We start from the raw sequence: 25466 nt of genomic DNA on the forward strand, positions 1-25466 counted from the left end.
CACAAATTCAGCGCTGCTCTTCTCGGATACTCGACGGGTTCAGTAAAGCTCCCGCACCAGCTCACATACATACGCATAGATACAGGCACAGGAACACACACACCCACAGCACCATGATTTCTCAGCTTTGCCAGCACTGCTGACAAGATAAACACACGTGCACAGAAACGTGTATGCACGTACACACACATGGATGCCCTCAGCAGCTGTGGAATGGTAGGGGAGTAAAGGATGGACCATGTTGCCAGGTCAGTATAGATCCTACTTATTTCTAGGTGACTGACTTGATCTTTGCTGTCTCAGTGTGTGAATGTGAAAGTGTGAGCAGTAATAGCAAGTAAGCATAAAGGAGCAATGCAGACACAGATTTTCTTCTTTGAACATTTTAGAAAGGGTCTGACACCATTGGGGGGAGTGTTTAAAAAGAGTTAAAAAAAAAAACAGCCTTTGGAACGGGATAGTCACTCTCCTATGTCTTTTCTTTCTTTATTGCTCTGTTTTTCTTCTCCCTGTTGCACAGGGAACAGCTGTGACCTGGGCTGCTTAATATGACATCGTGTTAAAGACTCTCTTCTAGGGGTCACCTCTCTGTGCCTCTCTCTCTCTCTCTCTCTCTCTTCATTCTTTATGGCACTATCATTTACTAAATGCAAGTTATATATTAAACTCTCATGAATAGCACAGCTGCGTACAGAGTAAAACAATCTAGAGGAATTTGTCACTGGAAGCTTAATAACCTGTCACGCAGGTGCAGGCAGATGCTGACACGAATGACAGGTGTGAAGGTTAATGCACTTAGGCTTTGTTTGACTTGCAATGTCATCAATCCGTCCATGGGCTTATTTACAGCGAAGCTTTATACTAGTGCAATTTAGTCCAGATGAATTGTATAAAATACATAAGAAGACCTTTTTTTCCCCCTTTGGTCATTAAAATATCTAATTTAATTTTTTCCTTTTGCTCATTTTCTGTGATTTAATTTTCTTGCTCAGACTATAGATGTATACACACACAGGTGTATGTCAATTTCTTAAAAGATATTTAGAATACACTGAAGGAGACTGTAGTACCCTTGTGTCATATACACACTCACAATTAACGCAGTTTATGAGAAGTGCTCGGCCTAGTGTGCTTGTGCCGTACTGCAGTCACAATGCAGAGATTTCCTCTACATCAGGAAACCTAGTGAAATAATACACATCCCCCCCCAACACACACACACACACACAGACGGCACACTCAGCAGGACTCAATGCAGTAATGTAAGCAAACAAGAAGTTCTGCTAAAATGTAGCTGTCAGGTTATCATTCTTTACTTATCCCAGCCAATTGATGCTTGTAAAGAGGGAGCAGACATTGAATTAAATGGTGAACAGAAATGATGTTTCTACATTTAGGGAGTATTCCAGTGAGCGGACGGAAGTGACGAAGGCTCTCCACACACCAAAGCTCTTTAAAGAGTCTTGCTATTTTTTCTGCTGAAAAACACTCGATGGCACTACAGCAGAGAGCTGTATTTGAACTTCTAATGCAGACACAATGCAGATTTGCCTGCTCTTACACCCTCCTCCTTCTCCTATTTCTCTTTCTTAAGTCCTGCACCCTTAAACACCTGATGTCATGCATTGTTTTATTTTTGTAGAAACTGAGATCACAGGTTAATGACTAAGAGTCACAAGATACTTGATGTGGAACTGTACAGAATACACCAAACTTTTAGGGAAGGGCCTGCTCTCCTATGAAGAATAAAAAACCTCATAAAGTTTATTTTTTGCAGTTGTGATGCTTTGATTGATTTGTCCTTCACAGCAACTTGAGATTTCTGTCCAACGTTTTTCTTTGTCTGTTCTCCTCTTAATCACTTGTCCAGAAAGCACTTTAGCACCGAGGGCTTTTTGCAGTTTCCCAAAAATACAGCACAGTGCATGTTTGTGTCTTATTAACTTAAATAGAGAGAAGAATGAAAAGCTTGTGAGCGCAATTGATTATTTATAGCTGCTATAATGTACCGTAAGTGCGAGTACAAACGTGTTTCACAGGAATTTAATTATTGAATGTTGTGGTTCTTTCGGCTGCTCTCGTAAAAGAGGGCCTCAGAATGGACCATAATAACCGTACATTTATCTTGGCACAGGTTTTAAACTAAATGCATTTACCATTTTATCCTACTTTGAGATCCGTACTTAGACGGCCCTGCAACCTAGTGACTGGGTTATTAATCGGAAATAAAACCTGGACCTAAAGGTGTGGCAGGTGAGAAGTTTACCACTGAGCCGCCAATGGCCATCATTTTGTGTAACTACAGAGTAATGTTTGCAGTGACAAATAACCATGGTGTTAGAGAAATAAAAACCAATAAAGTGCGTTGATTGGCCCCGTAAGTGTTGTAGCAGTAACAAGCTCGAACTCTCACCCGGAGATCGCAAGTTTGAATCTCAGGTGATGCTGTAGCCTGTCACAGCTGGGGAGCCTTGAGAAATCTGATTGGCCTAGCTAGAACATTTGGATCAATTGCAATGCTAGCCAAGCATGGGCATTTAAGAGCTCACACAAACAAAAGGAGTAGATAGTGCTATTCTACAAGTGTGTTGCTTCACACAAGCTCAACTACGGTGCGAGAACAAGCAGTTTAAACCGATATGGTTGGTTGTGTCACATGTCTCAGAGGAAACATCATCTATCCTTCGCCCTGCCTGGTTAGTAGTTGAAGTCTTGAAGGGAGAGTGTCCCAGTAATATGTGGGAATTGGCTATGACTAAATTAGGGAAGAAAATCTTTAAAAAAAAATATGAATAAAATAAAGTAAATAAATAAATAAATAAATAAACTGTTTCAGGTGGTAACATTTAACACGTCTTTGTAGGTGCCTCTACCCTACCTCAACTTTGATTATTTTATAACATAATAATTATTGATTATTTTTTTAACAGGATACGCCAGGAGTTTTATTCCTGATCTAATGGAACCCTGGCTTTAAGGGTTATTACACTGTAATCCTTGTTAAATATGTCAAATGGTGCCTGATCTTTGTAATATAAAGTTTTCCAGTTGGGATTCATCTTTGTTCTGTTTTCCAGAGTGTGGGGGTGACGGTGTTCCCTTCAGTGCAATTCATTTACTTTCTGTCTAATTCACTTGACACAGTTAATTTAGATATCCATACAATATACAGTACAAGGAATAGCATTATGTAATGCAAGTGCAAGTACAGTACCTGTAGGAAATACTTTTTCGATATTCCCAGAATGCAAAATCCATCTTTCAAACAGTTAAAAAAAAAAATTAAATGCTTACAAATCTGCTCAAAAGTTATGAAACAGCACTTTTTCCTGATGATTGACAAACAACAAGCATGAAAGGCATTTTTCTTCTCCTCTGTATTTTCTTCAACTAACGGTGTGTGTGTATACATGTCCGTCAGATTGCATCCACCCTCACACCGCGTATTAGCCCTCTCCTGCAGCATAGCAAGATCGAGCCCATCAGGTCGTCCCAATTGCCTTTCACAATTCAATCTGAGGAGCAAATATTGAATTACGTGAGCTGCACCTGCACGTCCCTCTTGATTATGGCCTTCTTCGCCCACATAAATTGGATTATGTGTACACAATCGCACACACCTGCCTCGTCAAAATCGAACACAGACACTGGATGAGGATGCGTTTTGCTGTTTTTGTTTGTGCCTTTCTACTTAAATAAGTGAAATAATTTTGCCAATTTTCTGAGTTTAAACGTCAGAATAAAGCGATAGTTTTCATTGACCTGAAAGTTAGCCAGGGATTTTCTCTAAGCCTTTTGTATCCCTAAATAAATCTAAATATAAATTATGCCTGAATTGAACCAGAAACTAATTACAGAATTAAAACAAACATGTTTAATTATCACTGCAACCTTATATTAACAGTATATTGAAATAAATTAATGAGGTCACACGACAATTTATGTAAATAGTCATCTAAATTTAAATAGCAGTGTGACATTGTACAATGTACTCCTGTGATATTGTGTATCTCAAACCTTTTAAGTGTTATTTTTAAATAATTAAAGATTTTAGCCAGTGAGTTAGCTTTTTTAGATGTGTGTGTACTGTATGTGTGTGTGTATATATATATATATTATTATTATTATTTTTTCTAGGTGTCTTGGCGTCAAGGGTAGACGTCAAGGATTTGTCCACCCTTCAAGTAAAGTAGAATATTGAAATCAAGACTCTGATCCGTCAGTTAGGTGTTGCTGAATGCACTGATGATAGTCCTGTGTTTGTGCGTGCGCAGGATAGGTGAACAAAGTGCCTTCAATCCTCAGACATGCGTACTTTTCACATCCACTTCTGATTCTGATCCTCACTGTGCAACACAGAATCATAACCTTATAAGACACACCAAAAGGGAGTTCCTGGAGGGACTTCAGCACAGTCCCTTATTCTTACAAAGTCAGTAAATAGGGTCAGTTTTAAAATAAAAATAAATAATTTATGTATGGTGTTTCCATTTTAAGGCATCCTGTCAGCGCTCATCAAGATAAGAAAGGGGAGAGATGACGAGGCCTATTGTGTACTGTGTGTGTGTGTGTTTGGAACATCTGTGAAAGAGAGCGGGCATGTCTAGACAGGCATGTTGTTCATGTTTAGCCCTTTGAGCAGACAACATTCTAAATTAATTGAAGCATCCAAACTAGAGCATCTCCATGTGTGTAAGCTTCATTTATCTTCTCCAGGCAAATACAGACTCTAATCTCCTTAGTGTTCATTTATATTTGCATGCAAGCGATGGCAAACTCCATTTAGTGAGTACATGGCTTCCAATCACTTCATCTTCATATCGCTCCCTGCACAACGCATTCTTCTTTTTTTTTTTTTACCACCATTGCACCTGACTCAGCTTGGGAAGGCACTTGTCACTTACTTCAGTGAGTAGAATGCGAGGTGATGGTGCAGGAAAGACCGGCAAATATGCAGTGCAAGCTCTGTTAGACTGAGATTGAGAACTGTTGTTTTATGTGTTTGCCAGAAAGTACTAACACTTTTTTACTGCCTGCATAAAAGCCCTTTCGCTATATGGGAAATGGGTCACTCCTACTCCATTTATATCGCTTTATTTCCCTAAAAACCTTGAAAAGTTGTGAGTGGGCCAACAGAGTTTGGCACCCCAGTGAGAGTAGTGGACTGTAATGATGCACCAGTGTGGTTAGGAATTGGGTGCCTCAGGGCTGCCAGAGAGCCAGTATTGAACCATTGAGCATCAACTGATCAGCTTTATGTCCGGGTTATATTGTCTAGATAGTTGAATTTTGCTTACTCAAAAGTACCTATGGAAATGTGTTGTATTCTTCCTACTATTTTTTTTTTGTTGGAAAATAAATAATTTCCACAATTCCTTGTCAGGTTTTGTATTTTATTTATACAAAATGAAAATTGAAATACAGGACTTAAATTAAAGCTTATTTGGGAAATCTGTCACCAATGTTCAGGTTTACAATTGCATAAAGTGCTGCTCACACTTCCTCTCCTCTGTCTTTTCAAAAATTAGATGATGTGATGTCAGTAGTTGTCAGAAAGATTGAGCAGAGAGGAAAAAATTTAAACAAATGGCACCCATCTGAATTTCCAGTACCCTACAGAATCATTTTTTTTTTTTGATTCAGGGCCTTTAACTTTTGGAGGGATTATGGATTAACATTTGGCCAACTACATATAGATACATTTTCCTTTACTCAATTACAAAAGAAATTTCACTTACCCAGCTCAGATACGGAACTTTGTAAGCAGTTCCCTAACTTTCCCTGGCTTGTGTTCAGATGGTTTTCTGATATGTTTTTCTTGACGCTTGATATGATAATTTCTTGACGCCAATGTTAGCAGTTTTACCAGAATCTGTCAAGCTGACAAGCAATCAAAAAAGTACAGTAAATCCCCTATATACTGTACGAACAAGTTCTGTTCTTAGAGTCCAATTCGTTCACAAGACCAACTAACATTGTCTAGGCAATAGGATACTAACACAATTGGCTATACATCGTATATTACGTCACAGTGTGCTTTAGAATCGTGCCGATGATTGAATGTTTCATTCCGAAAGAACAAGCATCTTTTCACCTTGCTTTGTTCTCTCAATTATTTTCAATTTTGTCTCCATCATTATTGCTTGGCACTTTTTAGTGATACCATCTCCATTGGCGATGCTTTTTTGCTTGCTTCTCAGGCTTGTACTGCACTTGCACAGGATGCATGCTGCATACATGCTACAATGTATGCTGGACATGTGATCTAACTTCCTTGATTAAACATGCCAAACAAATGTTCATATCTTCGAAAGTTTATAACTTTAATGTTTGTGGACGTGGATTGTTTATACCGTCCATTTGAAATGGATCGACTGTATAAAACAGCTATAATTCCCAAATGATGATATTTTTGTTAAACTTACATAACTTAAAGTTCAAAGTCTCAACTACAATCATATCACATTTGGGTGGTGTACAGGAGCAAAAAGTTGTGTGACTGTCTGAATCCTTATGCACCTCACTGAATATGGACGACTTAAATTCAGTGTCATTATTATTATTTTTTTATTTTTTCCGCAGATTTTCTCCCTAATTTAGTCGTGTCCAATTCCTCCCTGTCACTAGGGGGCTCCCACTTTAAGGCTACTGCGACCACTCAGTCGGGAGGGCAAAAGACTATCATGCGTTTTCTCCAAACCAGGCCAGTCAGCTCTCTCTAGACTCTCGGCTGAGAAGGGCTACAGCATCTCCCCGGGATCGAACCAGCAATCTCCAGATAATCGGGCTGGAGTAATTATTTTTTTTAAATAATATGTTTTAGGTTAATATGGCTACAATGTGAAGGATTATGGGTATTTTTCCAAGCTACACCTCACTGTCTGGTAGAAAGGCATAATTAGTCTTCCCTCCCCAACATGCTGTCCTCTTTGCATCCACCCCTCCTTTCCCAGGTTTCTAATTAAACTAACAGCATCTAGCCTGCCTCCTTCATGTGTGCCTGTGTGTGGGTGTGAGTAAGTGAGAGAGAGAGAGAGGGACTGAATTTGTTTATCATACCTTCAACTCTTATCTTAGTATTTTGGATGTCACACACTTCCAATAACATGGATATTATGACTGATTTTTTGAATAGTTTAATATTCTTGAGTATAAGATAGAAACTACACTAAGTAAATCTTTCACATCTAACCTTTAAACATTATTTCCTTCCATGTCACAGATTAGTACTGAGGTCCCTCTAATAATCTGTCACATGAACATAGATTAATTAGTGAGCTAAATGAGCTGCCAGTTCAGGAGTCATCGAAAAAGAGGGAGAGAGAGACCAGGAAGAAGCATAGTAATGCAGAAATGGACAGAGGGGAGAGAGATAGAGGCTGATGAAGAGAGACAAGAAAAGGAGCAAAGTGAATCAGGCAGAAGTGACTTACAGGGGATTTAGATCTCTGTGCAAGAAGCCAGAGGCACCTAAAATGGGATAATGATATATGATTGATTCAGAAGCAGCAGCAGCCATGAAAAGGGACAGAAATATGTGCCATGTGCTGTTAGCTGGACTTCGTGTTGTGTTTGGGAAGGTTTTAAGTGGGGGAAGTGTTCATGTGACTTATGCCTATGCTGCTAAAGCAGAGCCCTTGTGTGCTCCTCACTTTGCTCCTAGAGTGGTGCTGCATGTGATCTCTGCTGCTTGGTAGACTAATACAATATTCCGCTTCACACTGCTTCTAAACCTTCCAGGTCTACCACATACTGTAGCTACTGCTGACAGTTCTTCAATCCTGGATAAAACAGAATGGCTCTGGAACTGTCTACTGTACAAGCACGCCTGAGACATACTATTTCTCTCCTATTTTAAATCAGCACTCTAATTTTATTGCCATCAGATGTTTTTAGAGCACTTTGTGTACAGCGTTGGGTAAACAGATGTGTTTTAAATGTCCCTAATAACAAAATGTTTTAATTTCTTAATCCTTTACATTCAGGATCCACATGAGTGTTTGATTTGTAAATGTTGAGCACAAGAAAGATAAATTTCCAGCCATGGGGAATTATGTAGCTTTTAGTTGCAGATTTTGTGAAATTCTTTCCTTGGGTCGTTGTAGAAGCAGTTTGGTAAAAGTACCAAAATTCTTTACTTGAGTAAAATTGCAACTTCTCATCTAAATGACTGGTAAAAGCTTAAGCAGTGCTTCAAATTCTACCCTCAATCTCAATGTATGCAAGTCCAAGAAAAATTCAAAAAAGGAAAAAATGAGTCACACACTGATATGTCACTAATTTGTATCAGATACTCCAAATCTTTCAATTACTATGTGGCATGATGATGAGTTTACATGATGATACAAACTAGCCGCTAATAGCCAATGGATGCAAAACAAGTTACTTTTAGTTGCCAAAAACCTGTAGTTTCAGATAGAGTCCTGTGATGGTATCAAGTCTAACTTTTATCGTCACATCTGATTAGATTAGTTGACTGATATAGTTGACTTATATACAGTTAAAGTCAGTTTTTTACAATTCCTGACTTTTAGGGTATGTTTATGCTTGATATGTTTGGTTTAGTTGAAACAAGGTTTAATGTAGTGGTTCTGTTAGTGGGGTTTACTTGAACAACTGTGAATGCTGCCATCCGAATCTCTGTGTGCACCAAGCAAGCAAACCGAGACATCTCGAAAAGATTAGTCTCAGTCTACTTCCCAACAAACTCTGTGGTGCGGTCAACTGAAATGTGAATACTATGGACCAAAGTGTGCTTTGCTAGCATTATCTGATAATGACGACTGTACCTGAGAGCTTTTACTGGTCCTTTCTGTATGACATCTCATGTAGAGAGAGCGTTTAGACGGCAGGCAGTGAGAAAAGCTCCTAGCTAAGTCACACATGTTAGTTAGTATGGCACGGAATGAGTTTCGCAAGCTGACGAAGAAACAAACAAATAAAAAAATAATAATAATAACATTGACAAATTTAATGTTAAATTTAATGAGCAACCAAGGACGTTCACTATGGGCATGGCACACATAGCCCTGCAGCGCTGCATTCAATAACAGGCGCACTCGCAAAAAGCTTGCAAATGTTGTTGTTGTATTTCTTGTTGTTGAACACAGCCCTGTTGTACTATAAGATGTGGTTCTATTTTTTTGTACCTGGCAGTCAGATGCAGGAGTGGAGAGCGCCTATCAAAGGATTTAAGATTGCTGCTTTCCTTTTATTCATTTATTTATTTATTTATTTATTTATTTATTTATTTGTGGCGGATTGTCTCCACTGGCAAATGTCTGGATAAAAGCTAGTCGTAAAATAAAAACATTAGGTGTACTGGTGACTGTTTTATTCACCATCTGGAGCCATGCTTGTGGGGTTCTCAGTGTTTATGGTTACATTTCATACTCGCTGGTAAATATACCACCATATACAATGAGGTATATCCATATGCAAAAGACACACATGCCTTCTCTGTGTCTTTTGGTCCAGTGTTGAAAATAGTAGTGTAAGCTCTAAGCAATCCAAGACTTTATACTAGCATATTTTGTGAAATTCTAAAACCATTTCAGACTGACAAGCTGACTGAAAATGTTTTAAGTGGCCTAACCTGTTTTCCTTGGGTGCTTGTAAAAACAGTTTGGTAAAAGTACTAAAATTCTTCACTTGAGTAAAATTGCCACTCCTCGTGTAAATAACTGATAAAAGCTGAAGCACTGCTTCAAATTGTACCCTCAAACTCAATCCAAATCCTAGAAGGTTTCAGAAAAAGGAAAAGATGAGTCTTGTATTAATTTGTGTTACTGATTGTATCAGATATTATTAATCTCTCAAATATTTAAGTATGTGGCATAATGATGAATTTACACTCAATGTATGCAAGTCCAAAAGAAATTAAAAAAGAAAAATGTTTGTATAATTTTATGCATTGGTTTAAAAAAAAATAATAATAAAAAAAAATTGGGGGCTTTTGGCCGAATCATGTGAAATGTCAGAGTAATAGTACAATAATTTTTTTTTAGATATTATTTCATTAAATTCCAAGCCAGTCAGAAAGTTACATACAGTACACTTAGTTAGAATTTGGTAATATTGCTTTTAAGTTTTTAAGCATGCGGTGCCTACTGTACAGTATGTCCTCTTTCCCAACACTGCCATGTGGCCAAAAACCATAACCACACGTAATCCTTTTTAAACATGCCTAATGAGTCAGCTTAGGGAGGGACAACAGACGCCATTTTATCTTAAAGCTTTTTTCCACTGTATTGGACTGTGATCACTCTCTCGTTAAGGATTTTCTGAAAGCAGGATTGTTCACCATCGTTACAGCTTTACAGAACAGCAATCATCGTGCTCCCGGACTGATTCATTGAAACCGATGAGGTGGGACTCATTTGTCCCGCACATGCACACACAAACAGTATACTAGACTTTGGACATTTTATACATTTACTTACACACTTAAAATGTTGTGTATATATAGTGTATTAAATATAGGTATCTGGTGCACTGCAGTGTCTATTTGTACAATACATGTGCGCTACATCTCTGAATGTTTGTAGAACCACAGTCTGTTCGTATCCGCGGAAATTTGTACCTCGAATGTTCATAAGTTGGGTCCTACTGTATTATGTTTCTATGGAACTTTATTATGTTTTTGCAACTTTCAAAGCGTTCTAAGGGTCTATGTCCATTTAGAAGACCCATTTGCATTCAAGCTTCCAGGCTGATTGCTTGAGATGTTGCTTCAGTATATCCACAAAATTATGCTCTTCTATTTTGGGAAGTGCTCCAGTCCCTTGTTATTTGAAGCACCTCCACCACAAAAAGCTGGGGTTTGACTTAATATATCCTGAACATGAGAGAAAAAACTAAATATAAAAAGGTTTTAGTTTTTTCTGGAGTGAGCACATGGCAAAATTCCCAATTTAAAGTACAGTGTTGGCCTGAGCCTCAAGAAATAATTATTAGCGTTTTAAGTAGAATTGTTCTTTCACGTTTGATTTTTGTCAGCAGTGCTTCATTTGTTCAGTTATATGAGTGACATCAAATTATTGAACTTTAATTGTTGGTCAGTTTTTAACATTTTTATCCTGACTGGATATCCCCATCATTGATGTTGCAAAAAAAAAAAAAAAAGGCATGTAACCACAAAAATGGAGCTCTGATGGGTCCCAGAGATATTTCCATGGTGGATAACATACTGATTACAACATTACATATCAGGACTCCTGAAAACAACTTCTATAAATGCTATATACATTTACAAGAATACTGTTAAATCTGTGTTGGGTAACATGCTTTTAAATATGTTTAATAGCCTTACATACATTATGTAGATTGCCATACAGTACAATCGCTGTTGCCATATATTTAAACATTTAGTTAATAATAATAATAATAATAATAGTTGCTAGAACTATTTTAGAACAGTTGATTTTGATGTCTTAAAATAACAACTGATTGTTCCAAAAATCCAGTATTGTTTTGGAATGAAGAAAATAAATCCAAACTTTGGACAGGTGCGTTGAAACATTTGTTTGGTACAGTATTACTCAGCTTTAAGAGACCAGGAATATATTTTCCTAAGAATGCATAAAAATCTATTGTTTTTATGCAATTTCTAATTTCACTTAAATGTTCTTCCTGTCAAGATCATGATGTGTAGATATTTTTTATCCCCTAAACCCAAGTGTGCCTTTTTTTGTGCCAAAGACTTGTGGGAAAGAACATCTAATTTTTTTCGGTGTTGTTAATTGTAGATTGTTAAAGTTGTTTAGTCAGTGAGAGCCACAGATGACCCATAACTGCTCAGGAAGAGTTACATTCAACTAATCATATATAGTATAGTGGTGGACAATATGGGCCAAAAAATATATCCATGTATTTTTATGCCAAATTTTCTCATGAAATGTTCATTTATAAAGCAGTGCCACATGCCACACTTTTATTTAAACAGAATGACATCAAAATAAAATTCATTTCCTGTTTGTATTCGAAATGGGAATGTATGGAAAAACATAGAAATGAAAAATCTGTAAAATTAAATTGTCAGCAACACTAAAAGATTTTAATACTGATTATAATAAAGTAAAATGCAACAGTAAAATGAAAACATAGCCAAAATAACAACAGGACTACATGCTCTGACAAAGTAGATACGTTTTTCTACTGAGGCAGATTTCGGAGCCCCCGAAGTGTCATGGAAAGAATTTAATGCATATTGAGGGTATGTTTTTATTATACAGAGTGCTCCAAATTCCTTTATTGGGTTACATGGCACATCCTGAGATGATTTCAGTCTAAGATAGACATATTTTAATATCTTTCTCACCTTGTAGGATTGAAGAAGTAGTATCTTTAGGGCTCATGTTCTACTACTTGGCAGTGGATGTACTGTACATTTGACGATTCTTAAGGCTGCAGAAAATAATATATGAATGTGTCCAAAATTCTAAGTATTAATGCGTTGTTCTTTATATATATATATATATATATATATATATATATATATTGAAGACGCATTAAACTATTTACATTATGTGGCAGATACTGTACTTCTATAAGCAGGTAATTTAAGAATTAAAAATTATTATTTTAACCCAAACAGGACACAAGGGTTAAAGAATAGGGTCAGATGATGATACAACAGAATTTCTGAGGTGTTGGGGTTTTCCCTCGGTCAGGGTTAAAACTGGCTTACATGCTGATTTGAAGGTTGTGTTAATGAGGCAGTTTCATAGTGTGAATGACACAAAGCTGCTGATTACGGCTTGAAAAGGGGTGGGTCGGTTAGACGGAGTGCAGCCATCTGTCGCTGCTGAGCTGATTGTGGTTATGCCCATACACTGTTTTTGTGAACCAGTCGGTTTGGTGTTAAATACAAAGCAAATCTGTTATGCCTGCTAAAAGCTATCAGATGTGTTCAGGACTTGTGATAACGTCCAAGTGAAATCCGGACTTGTGTGAGACACACTGGATGATATTAATATTGAATACTAATTATACTGCCTGACCCTGGATCAGATATTACATTTATCATAAAAAAAACGTAAGAAAGCAGAACTCACAGCTATGTTTAATGGCAAAAGTAAAAGCATTTCCGCACATAACCCGACGACAACTCAAAGGATTGGGACAAAACAGCTCTGTAGCCTTAAGAAAAACACTCATCAGTGAGACTAATAAAAAAAATATTTTATTTTCTAGGGAGCATAAAGAATGGACTGTGATGCATTGAAAAAAAAGGTAGTTGGTCTGATAAGTATGGATTTACCCTCTTCCAGAGTGACTGGTGCATCAGGGTAAGAAAAGAAGGGACTAAAATAATCCACCCATTAGCCCACACAAAATGTTTTTTGTTATAAAATAAGCAATATAAAAATTTACATGTTGTATATGAAAAAATATATATAATTTATTTTTTTTTCTATACAACATGTAGTTTTTATATTGCTTATTTTATAATCAAATTCGTTTGGTGAAATTTGTAATTTGTGAATCATAAACCTATGAATTTATGTTCTAATATAATATTTGACAGAGATTATGTGGGGGGGGGGGCAATCTGTGGAAGAGAGGCATTTTAGCACATAACACTGTCCACACGGTGTCAAATTACGCGTGCGCGCACACATGACGACAGACCCAAACACACACACAGAGCCATGCATAAACGGAAACACTGATCTGTCTGGATTTATTTTTACTTTTTTTAAGGTAGAGTGCGGGTTAATTTTTTTATTTTTCACTTTACATTTTGTATTAATTTTTTTTTTGTATTTATTTTTTTGAGCTGTGGAACGAATAATTTGAGTTTTTATTATTTCTTATGGGGAAATAACATTTGGTTTACGAGTGTTTGGACTACGCGCCCACGTCCAGAAGGAATTATGCTCATAAAACTTTTTTCATCAGTGGATTTTTTCCCCCTTATGGCACAGGCATCGTCTAAGACGCCGACGCCAGGATTTCTTTGGGTCAAATTGTGTAAGAGTAGTTCAGAGACCATGAGACAACAATTTCATACATGGATTGACCACAACAGAATCCCCTCTCTCCCCTCATCAATAAAAGATCTTGGAGTAAAATTATTGTAACTCTGGACGGTAATAAATGTGATGACCTTGCATAAGCTTAGAAAAACAATGCCACAATCATAATTAAAGAAGATCCACTGAATTGCAACTAATACACACACATACTCCCCACCCACTTCATCAGGAGCCACCTACACATTCATGGATCAGCCAATCTTGTGGATCTTGTAGCAGTAACACAGTGCACACAATCCTGCAGATACTGATCAGGAGCTTCAGTTAATGCTTTAGAACTGAGAGAATGTTATCTTTGTGACCTTCATCAACGTGTACTGTATGTTTGTTGGTATCAGAGGGAATATTTTAGACTTACCAAAACTAGACAGTTTAAAGCTAAGAAATCACAAAATCACTATCTCTTTACAGTCTGCAACTGTCAGGGTTTTAAAGAGTGTGTGCCCATAAGTCCTGTTTTTTGGCAGACAGGAATGGTATATGTTGTTACTCTCATTAACATGGTGTTTCTGCCTGGAGACCCTCTGCACACTAGATGATTTTTTTATTTTGCACCATTCTGTGTAAACTTAGAAACTGTTAATGCAAGTCTAATGAGGTGCCTTTGTTAAAATCAATGATTTTTAATATTCTTTTAATATTATTTTGATTAATATAAACTAAATAATATTCTGTATTAATTAATCTCAGTGTATATCCGCCTAGTTATTACACACAAACAGTAAAAAAAAAAAAAGCCTAAACAATGTTCAATTATGCAATCTGGTTATCACACAGATGCAGAATTTATTTTTATACTGCGTCTCTACTGTATCCCTTTCTTACTCTCTCACTGTCTTTCTCCCTCTCTCTCTATCTCTCTCTTTCTCTCGAGTTTTATGTTACTCGTGGGGCTTTTAATTACTCCACTCACTTGCTGGCAGCAGTAAAGAGCTCCCCTGCAGTAAACGGAAATTGAAAATGAAAACAGCAATAGGCTGCCATAGTGGGGAAAGGTCACAGCTAGCCTTTTCCCCAAAACTATGTCCACTGATTGCATTATTAGTGTAGATTTAATCAGATACGATGCTGATTAATTGACAAAATAAAGAGAATTAAAATAATAAATTATTTAAAATAATAAATAAATAAAATAAAAGAAATAAATAATTATTATTATTATTAAAATAATTAGAACTTAATTGCTTAAGTGGAAAAAGGAGGTGTGCAATGTGATACAGATTTGCATTCCGTTATTAATCTGCATTGAAATGCATTTGAAATGGTTCTCTGATAGACTTGCTATCTTCTGGGAGTATTTTCTGTCCTTTTGGTCTATGCATTGTTAAATCTCATTACCCCATTTTGTTTTAACTGTACATTCATCATACACCATCATTGTGTCTTTTACATTATTGTAATCTTTAGCTTTTACAATGAAGACATTTATACAAGTCAGTACTTTCTATACTGTTATCATCAGTGTAGTTAATACTATAGAATAAAAAGCAATGAATGTTGTTCTTGTGCTTGGAGCTCTTTATATGAACAAACAATTCCTATGAGAGAACACAATCATCTCTTGTTTTAGATCTACAAAATGAAGTAACTTTTGAAACCTTCAGCACGTTACAGAAAATAACAAAATTGATGAAATTAAGATGAAATTAAGATTCAAAGATGAAATTAAGTTTATATTAAATATTATTTTTAATTGGAATACTAAACTGATATTTTTTTCTTTTATATATAATTTTTTATATTTCTTTAAAAATATTTATCTCTCATATTTACATTTAGGCGTTTGGCCGAAACTCTTATCCAGAGCGGCTTGAACAAAACTGCTTAAGTTTCTGTCATTGGATAGATCCTTACACTGGGTTACTAGGTTACTAACTAAGATTATATAAGATTTTAAGGATGATCCAAAAAAAAATTATGAAAGCTGAGCAAACCACCACAGTGGTGGGATTCAGAGGATTTAGGAAAGGCTTCAAAGAGAGTTATTTCAGCAGGAGTAAAGCTTGCTTCCCTAGATCTTGTATTTTTCTTTAGCCAAGCGACAGAATATACAGTATAGCAATCTTGGTACATCTGGTTCTTCAAGAAATATTTGATGTAAAGTTTAAAATGGTATTTTTATGTGATTGATTTAGCCCTTTTCTGTTAACATCATAAATAGCATCTTTTGAGGGTTCTACTCAAGTTAGAAGGCCATGCATGGAGCTTTGTTGCTGGTAATTATTTTTTTTTTTTTTACTCTTTATGCTGAGGAAAAAACATCAGCTGCTAGAATGGTTAATGGCGTGACCATCTGATGCAAAGTTTAAGTTGCTTCGAATTCAAGTCTAAAGTCTCAATGCTACTTTTAAATGCCCTATAACCCTGTAGAACAACCATCAATAGAGAGTTCTTTGTACGCAGCGACCAATGAGGGTTTTTTTTTTTTTTTTTTTTCAGCTTGATGCACACTGATTTCAAATGAGAACTGTAGCTCTAAAAACCACCCGGCAGCATGGACAGTCCTGAAAAATCTTTATCCATAGCAGAACAGATGGACAGTGTATTCTTGACTTAAGTCATTTCCACTTCAGTCATCATAAACATTCCTCTATCACCGTGTGCAGTCTGAGTTTGCGACATCTGCGCATTAAGTTCTGATTCGGTTGGAGCAACGGAGGGTACAAAAGAAAATTAACATTATTATCCACTCATCTGCCTCCAGCAGCAGGGCTTTGTTTAAAAAATATTTCTGGGTACGGACTTTCTGGCACTTGGGAAGTACCTATATAAAGACAATCACATGAGACTAAGGGCACTAGGGTGCACCCTTGATAGGGTATCAGCCCATGGCAGGGCACACATGCACAATCACAGTGCTTAACGGGCAATTTGGAAATGCCAGTTAGCCTAATCTGCATGTCTTTGGACTGTGGGAAGAAAACCGCAGTACCCGGAAGTAACCAATCAAGCAGAAGAATACGCAAGCTTTTACACACAGACCTGAGGTGGAATTCGAAAAAAAAGTTGCCTGTTGGAAGGCACTAAATGCAAGGAATAATGCACTCATTTCCACCAGAGGTTATTGCTAGCCTGTTTTAGGAGGTAAGAGGAACCAGAAATACAAATACTAGCAAACTCCCATGGACAGAAGAAAAGCATCAAAAGTTTCCACACAGACAGTAAACTCACCTCAGGATGCCTCTTGTGCTAAAGAGTGATATAATTTGATATTTGATAAACATAAAATTAAAAACAATGAGGCATCATTAAAATCAAAGACAGTCAGGGACTTGTTCCTATTTTAGAAGCGTAGCACAATATTGTCCCTAATGTCTTGTGCATGCTGTGTGCAAAACTAAATGTGCAGTTAAAATATAATATGATAAAATGGCAAATAAAGACTTTATAATTGATGTAATAGTTTATAAATAAATAAGGTTGGGAGGATAATGTCTTACTCTATCTGTCTGCTATTGAAGAGTACAAGAATGAAAAATGTGTAGAGTGCCCAAGAGTACAGTGTTTAGCAAGCAACAAGAGTGGATATGAACAGCCTGGAAAGTTCCTTAGTAACTTGACAGAAGTAAAAGGAGCTTAACACTTAAATTTCTTAGAAAGCCGATATTGAGCTGTGCAATAGAGCCTTGGGTAAATATTATAAAAGGTTCACAGAGAAAGATATGGTGCTCCGGCAGTGCACATGTACATGTATTCTATTCTCAATGTATCTCAGGATTAAAACCCAGACATCATGCTTTAGTAAACTTATACCTTCCGGCTACTGATACAGACATCATATTACCTAAACACAGCAGTGGTATGTCTGTCCTTATGGTGCCAAAACATAATGGAGCTTTTAAGGTGCATAATAGCTAAAGATATTATTAATACACTATGTGGCCGAACCTGTTCATTATTAAATTTGATGCTACCAACTTTGTCTGGGGAAGGCCTTTTTTTATTCCAACATGACTGTGCCTCAGTGGACAAAGCAAGGACTATAAAGACATGGTTTGAGGGGTTTTGGTGTGGAGGAACTTCTGCCTGCGCAGAGCCATGAAAATGTTCAGTTAAATATATTATATAGGAGACACACACAGTGATATTTGAGAAGTAAAACAAAGTTTATAGGATTTACAGAAAGTGTGCAAAAATAGTTTTTTTTTTTTTTACAAAATTAGGCAGTTGCATAAATTTGGGCACTGTTGTCATTTCATTGATATTAAAACCTTTAGAACTAATAATTGGAACTCAAATTGGCTTGTTAAGCTCAGTGACCCCTGACCACTTGAGGTATGCTAAAGCACATTTGAACAAGCCAGCCTCATTTTGGAATAAGGTGCTGTGGACTGATTAAACTAAAATTGAGTTATTTGGACATAACAAGGGGCGTTATGCATGGAGGAAAACTATCACAGCATTCTAAGAAAAACACCTGCTACCTACAGTAAAATATGGTGGTGGTTCCATCATGCTGTGGGGCTGTGTGGCTAGTGCAGGGACTGGAAATCTTGTCAAAGTTGAGGGATGCATGGATTCCACTCAATATCAGCAGATTCTGGAGACCAATGTCTAGGGATCAGTGACAAAGCTGAAGCTGCACTGGGGCTGCATCTTGACCATGACCCTAAACACTGCTCAAAATCTCCTAAGGCATTCATGCAGAGAAACAAGTACAATGTTCTGTAATGGCCATCTCAGTCCCCAGACCTGAATATAATTGAAAATCTGTGGTGTGAGTTAAAGAGAGCTATTCATGCTCGGAAGCCATCAAACCTGAATGAACTAGAGATGTTTTGTAATGAGAAATGGTCCAAAATACCTTCAACCAAAATCCAGACTCTCATTGGAACCTATAGGAAGCGTAAAGAGGCTGTTATTTCTGCAAAAGGAGGATCTACTAAATATCGAGTTCATTTATTTTTTGTGGTGCCTAAATTTATGAACCTGCCTAATTTTATTTAAACAATTTTTGCACACTTTCTGTAAAACCTATAAACTTCGTTTCACTTCTCAAATATCACTGTTTGTGTCTCCTGTAAGATATATTTAATATGTTAGTAGTGTTTAGTAGTTAGCACTGTGGCCTTGCACCTGTGGTGTTGAGGGTTCGATTCCTGCCTCGGGTCTGTGTCTGTGGATTTTACATATTCTCCATGTGCTCGGTGGGTTTCCTCCAGATACTCAGGATTCCTCCCACAATCCAAAGACATGTAAATTAGGTTAATTGGTGTTCCCACGTTTCTGTGTGTGTTTGCGTACCCCACCTCATGACTGGAGTCTGCTAGGATAGGCTTAAGGATTCCCGTGACCCTGTACAGGATAAGTGGTAAAGAAAAATGAATGAATGAATGACTTTGGTTATTCAGTCACTTTTAGATGCATTTACTTATTTCTATTTTAATTCTATTAAGAGCATTTCAGACCATGCTAATGTGTGTGTTACTTTTTAGAGGACATCAGGCAGAAGTACAGCGACCTACAAGGGGAGCTACTGCTTGTAGAGCTGGAGAAAGATCGACAGGGATTGGGACTGAGCCTAGCCGGAAACAGAGACCGCTCCTGCATGAGCATCTTTGTGGTGGGCATAAACCCTGGAGGACCAGCCAGCCGTGATGGACGCATCCATGTTGGTGATGAGTTACTGGAGGTGGGCACATAAACACGCGGTTACATACAGTACACCAGGAATTAATGTGTGACATTTTTACTGTCAGTTCTGTAAAAATTATCCGTTCTTGCGCCTAGACATCATTCAGTATGTGTCCTGTCTCTCTCGTTCTCTCTTTCTCTCTCTTATGGTAATATTCTCTTCATGTTGAGCCCGCGGTCATCCACAGGCAAAATGAGAGGTTCTCATCATGGTCATTTTCATTCAGTGCTCTGCCTCTCTTTCACTCTCTTCTCTTACTCTTGCTTCTCGTTTTTTCTCTTTCTCCTTCTCTCTCTCAATCACACATTCTCTCCATCTCTCCCCCCCCCTCTCTCTCTCTCTCTCTCTCTCATCCATAGAAACACACACTCTTTGATTTAGACATTGTCCTCCTTTCTCAGTGTAAAACATAGGAAGTGTTCTAGCTAAGAGGGTCAGCAAGGGCAATCCAATTTTGGATAAATCACTCAAGCCCTACAGTTCATTTCTGTTCTGTTTTTCATTTTAAACTTCTGACGCTGCAACTCTGAAGCTTCTGATTTTAAAATAAATACTTTAACTACCAGTTCTCTCAAATTTCTTAGGCCACTTATTATAACCTTGAACCTTATGTGTAGGTTGCACGCGGTCTTTATTAACATCTAATCAAGCAAACTTCAGGTGTATGTATGTATTTAGAAGGCAAAACTTTTCCCAGCTCCTTGTCTTTCATGGCTGCTTTACTGAACTGTTCTTTGCTATCTGGTTGGTCACTCATTTCATTTCACTGTGATTAGAAAAATGCCATGTGGATGCTTCCCATAGTATTATACTGTATGTCAAATGTGCACTGGCATTAATGGGAAAAGAGCATTGGTGCATAATTAAAAATTTAGGACCTGGACCTGATGCAGCTACCCCTAGGACTTTTGGTTTGACTCTGCCTAGGGAGTTAGAGCTGGATCATGTCCAGAATGACCCACTGGACTTTTAGTTCTGCAACAAGGGATTCATAAAATAACATGCCAATTTTGAAAGCAGCCTGAGGTGATTTTTTTTTTTTTTTTTTTTTTTTGGACACATTCACATCTGCATTCTTACCTTATACTCCATGTTCCTGAGATCCACTCTGGCCTCTAGAAGAATAAATCATTTATTTATTCATTTATTTTTAATTGCTGCAGTAAACTTTTTTCTGTGCATTTATGCTCTCTCTCTCATTCTCATTCCGTTTCATGTCACCCTCACCTCTAAATACCAGCTCATTTCAGGCCAGTCACGTACCTGCAAACATGAAAGATTAATGTGACCAATACAGCTTTGCTTATTGAACCATAGTCATTACAGTGTACAGGACACACTAGATATCCTCATATTTTTAATGAATCATACAGCATCTCGTATTCAATAATTAACGTTTAGCTAATTTTGTTCAGTCATATTAGTTAAAGGAATATTCCAGTGTTTTTGTGTCTAATCTGTAGCTTGCATGTGATTGCCACAGACAGGAACACAAACATATATTCCTGTAGTGTCTAAGGAACTCAAGGTTAATTCACCCCCAAACTATATAATCAAGTTAGGGCTGCGTCTGGGGGGGAGGGGGGAGATGGGGGAGATGGGGGGGTGGTTGGTTGTTGCAGCTCAATCAATAAGCATTTTTTATTTAAATGTATTTGTATTGTACTTTAATCATTGACATCGTCACAGACGAACTTTGCAGGGAGCTGGATCAAAATTTTTGATCTCTCCTTAACAAACCAAAGGCAATGGCAGGCGAGTAAAAAAAAATAACTCTAAGGAGGAATCCTTGAGAAGAGCATGGCTCAAAAGGAAACCATTTGTCTTGTGAATGACACTGGATAATGGGATTATAAATCATTACCGTTATACAGGTATAGACGATTAAAGTCAAGCAGTGTTGTTAGGAATGTGTGTTGGAAGGATGTTCATAAATAATCTGAATAAAAGTCCTGGGATGAGCACAGAACAGACTTTATGATTATCTTAATAGTTATATATTATTATATATAAATATGTAATTATATATATATATATATATATATATATATATAAAGCTGCAGTCATTACACTCCATTACCAGTGAAGATGTTGGGAAGAAAACGGACTAAAAGGCGAAAGTAAGAGTAGGTATTTTAAATTCTTCAAAAAATTAACTTTAAAGAATTAATGAAAGCATTTTATGGGACCTTTTTGTTGTGCTTTTGTTCATTCACAAAAGGTGCAAAGTATTAGAAACTACGAAAAAATCTTATTTTTTATGGGTTTTGTTTTATCTTTAAAGCTTTTCTTTAAACTGCCAATGTTTAAAGTGAAGTGAATGGATACACAGTATAAAATAGGTGTTAAAAGACAATGTTAGTGAAGCAGCAATTGTAGGTTTCTTAAATGTGTTTCCATTAGATTAACACACAGCACTGTGTTCGGCACTACCAAGCGATTCTGTCACAGATGAATGGTCATGTAATTATATAGCTTGCCTTCAAGAGCCAGACTGTTTGAATTATAAAGCTGTACAAGTCTTTTTATCTGCTGTGTTTATCCTCGTGTTTATCCTCACTGCAGGGATGGTGCCTTTTCTTATGTTTCATTCCAGTGTTGTTAGAACATTAATGTTCTATCTCCGTGCATTATTATTATTTTTTTTACTTTCCTGCAAAAGAAACTCCATAAACACTTGACGATCTGCTGCTGCTTTATACATGGCCTTCCATGCAGTTCAACCAGAATGTCTGATACTTGATATCTATTTATTTGCATGGAATAAAAAACAACAGAAGAATAAAAAACAAATGCTGAAGTAATCAAAAACAGGATGGTGTTATAAAAACGCAAAAAAAGCACTCTCTCCAAGATACTTTTCTATGGCAAAAATCTTACTGACTGTTATAACCTGAAACTCCTTACGTTAATAAATATGTACATACATAAAACTTCTCTATATCAAGTATTACACAGTTTGCTTGTTACAAAAAATCATGTTAATACCGTATGCATTTTGACAGTATGTTATTAAGTTGTTCGTCTGTCCAAGTGTTCCAGAGAATCTGATTAGTTAGAAATCTCCAGATGACTTTGTTCAATATTTTTAATGTTATTATAGTTGTAACTAACAGAAGAACTGATTGGATTTTGAAATTGATTCAGACAGGACCATGGTCACAGCAAGGTTAAATGCCAAAAATATTTTTTCTCAGATAGCCTTCTTCCTGTTTAAAATATATTTTAAATTGTTTATTCATATTCTTTATTTTTTATTATTGGTAGTAGTAGTAGTCATTTTTAATTTTTGTATTATTTTCAGAGCTGCAAACAACACCTAACAACATCTAACCAATCAGGTTTGAAAGTTGATGGTGTTTTCTTTTTTGTGTTTTGACAATCAGATCAATAACCAGGTTCTTTATGGGCGGAGCCACCAAAATGCATCAGCTATAATAAAGAGTGCTGCGTCCAAGGTGAAGCTGGTGCTACTCAGGTAAAAAAAAAAACATGTCAAACGCCGACAGTTGCAACACACAGGCTGTCATTCTTCTCTTTTACTGCATTAATAACTTTCACACTGTTCCTTTATTTAACACCTCAGTGTGTTTGTTCTTTGAGAGTAGTGAATACACATGATTGCTCTGACTTATTTATTAAGCTTTTAGTGTCTATTAATAGGTTAACAAATTGTACAGATTTGCTTGTCTTAATGTGACATTTGTGACATTACTTGTACTTTGACTCCAGTGCTCGTTGAAGACCATTCATAAATTCTTACATAAGTCTTTCAATACCACAGAGTAAATATTCTAAATGGATTCAGAGAATAGCCAGCTCCATGTCATTGATAGAAAAGCCTATTCAGCTTCCAAGTGGCACAACAGGACATTATTAACCCTATTATTGTGAGTTTGAATCCTTATGTTGGCAAAGCTATCTGTGATGAGATATCTAGAGAGCAAAATTGTCTGTTGATGCTAGCCTTTACCGTTGATGTTCGAGAGAGAGGTGGTTGGTGGGTTGGAAGTGATCAGATTGCTAATCCTAAAAAAAATACACAAAAATAAACATTGTATTTATATAATGGATTGTGTCCACTCCAAAGCATTTGAAAAAAATGTTAATGCATGTAGTTACTGCAAAAATCCACTTGAATCAAAAAAATAATAATAATAATTATAATAATAATAAACATTCTCACTATTGTCCCCTAATGAATGTAGTGGCACTAATGGAAGTGTATGAATGTGACTCACACTGATCTGTAGTGGTAATCCATCTCATTTTGTCATCTCGCTCTTCATTGCCAAATAAAACATTTGTAAGCAGTATCATTCATTAAGAATTTGCATATTATACTATTTCATGTAATATGAAGCAGCCTTAAATGCGGTGAGGTTTTTTTCAATTATTTATCCATTATTTTCGTGAGTTTTGCTGCAAACAAACTAGTTCACATAAACTGTTTGAATGAGTAATTATGCTGTTGTGTGCAACATGACGGTTGCGTTTTGTAAAAGAAAGATAGCATAACAGATAGTGGCATGGTAATTGGTATTGCTGCAGTGACTGGTGTCCCCACTATCCTGTCTTCTGGTAATTGGATAGTCGGCATGGCGGATGAAGGCCTGCAGAGTGTGTTGAGGCCAGGCATAAATTTCTGTATCTGTCCGTCTGCTACCTATTACACTCTGATTGTGATTTAACAATGATGCTTATATTTTAGTCTCAGTGTGTCAACACTTATATTCAATAATGGAGCTCTATTTCACCTATTGCATGCTTTTACAACTAATATACACACCTACTGTACATGCACATTCACTGGCTTGTTACTTGTTAGCATTGGAGCCCAATGTAGATTTTAGAACCGTCTTTACCCCTTGTCGCATAAATTTAACAAGGTGCTGGAAATAATTACTTAAAGATTTTGGTCCACGTCACAAAAAATGTCACAGACTACAGATAATAGAGACTTATGAAACTAGGCAATGTTTTTCCGATCTTCTATTGTCCATTTTTGCCAAACCACGTGAAATGTAGTCTCAGTTTCTGGTTCTTAACTGACAGCAGTGGCCCCCAGTGTGATCAGAGTTGCGTTCAGAGATGCTCATCACATTTTGTTTCAAGCAGTGACTTGTGTTCCGTTTTGCCATGAGCTCAGGACACAACTCACATCCCTACCTTATTAAGTCTCTAATTAGCCTTACAAAGCTGCTTTCAGATCAGCCCTTGAACTAAGGCTGTTGACAAACCTTAAGAGGATAAAGTGACTCAGTGAGCAGTAGTATATCGGGCATTGTAATGTACAGTAGTAAGTGAATATTAGATGATGTGAAACTCTTAAAAGAGGACTGATGTGAGCTTTCTGGAAATGACAGGTGGATAATATCACTGCAATGTTATGACATATTTTTATACCCTCTACCAGCTGATAAAAACGTGTTATAGGACCAGGTGTCAGACCTTGGCTTGTTAAATCGAATAGATTTTATTATTGTTATGCAGCGTGGAATGCACCAGGGATGGTGTCACTTAAGGATATGCTCAGGTATCCAGTACATGGTTATTCAATTTGGCCATCTCTATTTAAATATTACAATATTCGTTTTGATCTACGTTCACATGTCAGTCAAAGTATTTGTTAAAGAACAGACACTAGCATTTTGGTAGCATTTTTAAGCAATGAGCAGCACTATCTTTAAAGCTAAACTTTGGGCAGTTTTTACTATCATGCAGGCAGGAGATATGAAGCCTGCAGAACAATAGAGATAAGGCATTGCTAATAACGCTCAGTACAACTCAAT

At 36.8% G+C, this 25466-nt stretch overlaps 1 protein-coding gene across 6 annotated transcripts in view; it reads left to right on the plus strand.

Annotated features, from left to right (window-relative positions):
* The window catches only part of patj (PATJ crumbs cell polarity complex component), a 134160-nt gene that overhangs the window by 78707 nt on the left and 29987 nt on the right, over positions 1-25466 (plus strand). For all 6 annotated transcript variants that reach the window (XM_053512581.1, XM_053512583.1, XM_053512578.1 and 3 more), the window contains 2 exons: positions 19475-19671; positions 23061-23152. In XM_053512581.1, coding sequence (XP_053368556.1) covers positions 19475-19671; positions 23061-23152 — 289 coding nt within the window. The remainder of the gene's footprint in view (positions 1-19474; positions 19672-23060; positions 23153-25466) is intronic.

Source organism: Clarias gariepinus, chromosome 15, assembly GCF_024256425.1.
Source record: "Clarias gariepinus isolate MV-2021 ecotype Netherlands chromosome 15, CGAR_prim_01v2, whole genome shotgun sequence".
Lineage (NCBI taxonomy): Eukaryota > Metazoa > Chordata > Actinopteri > Siluriformes > Clariidae > Clarias > Clarias gariepinus.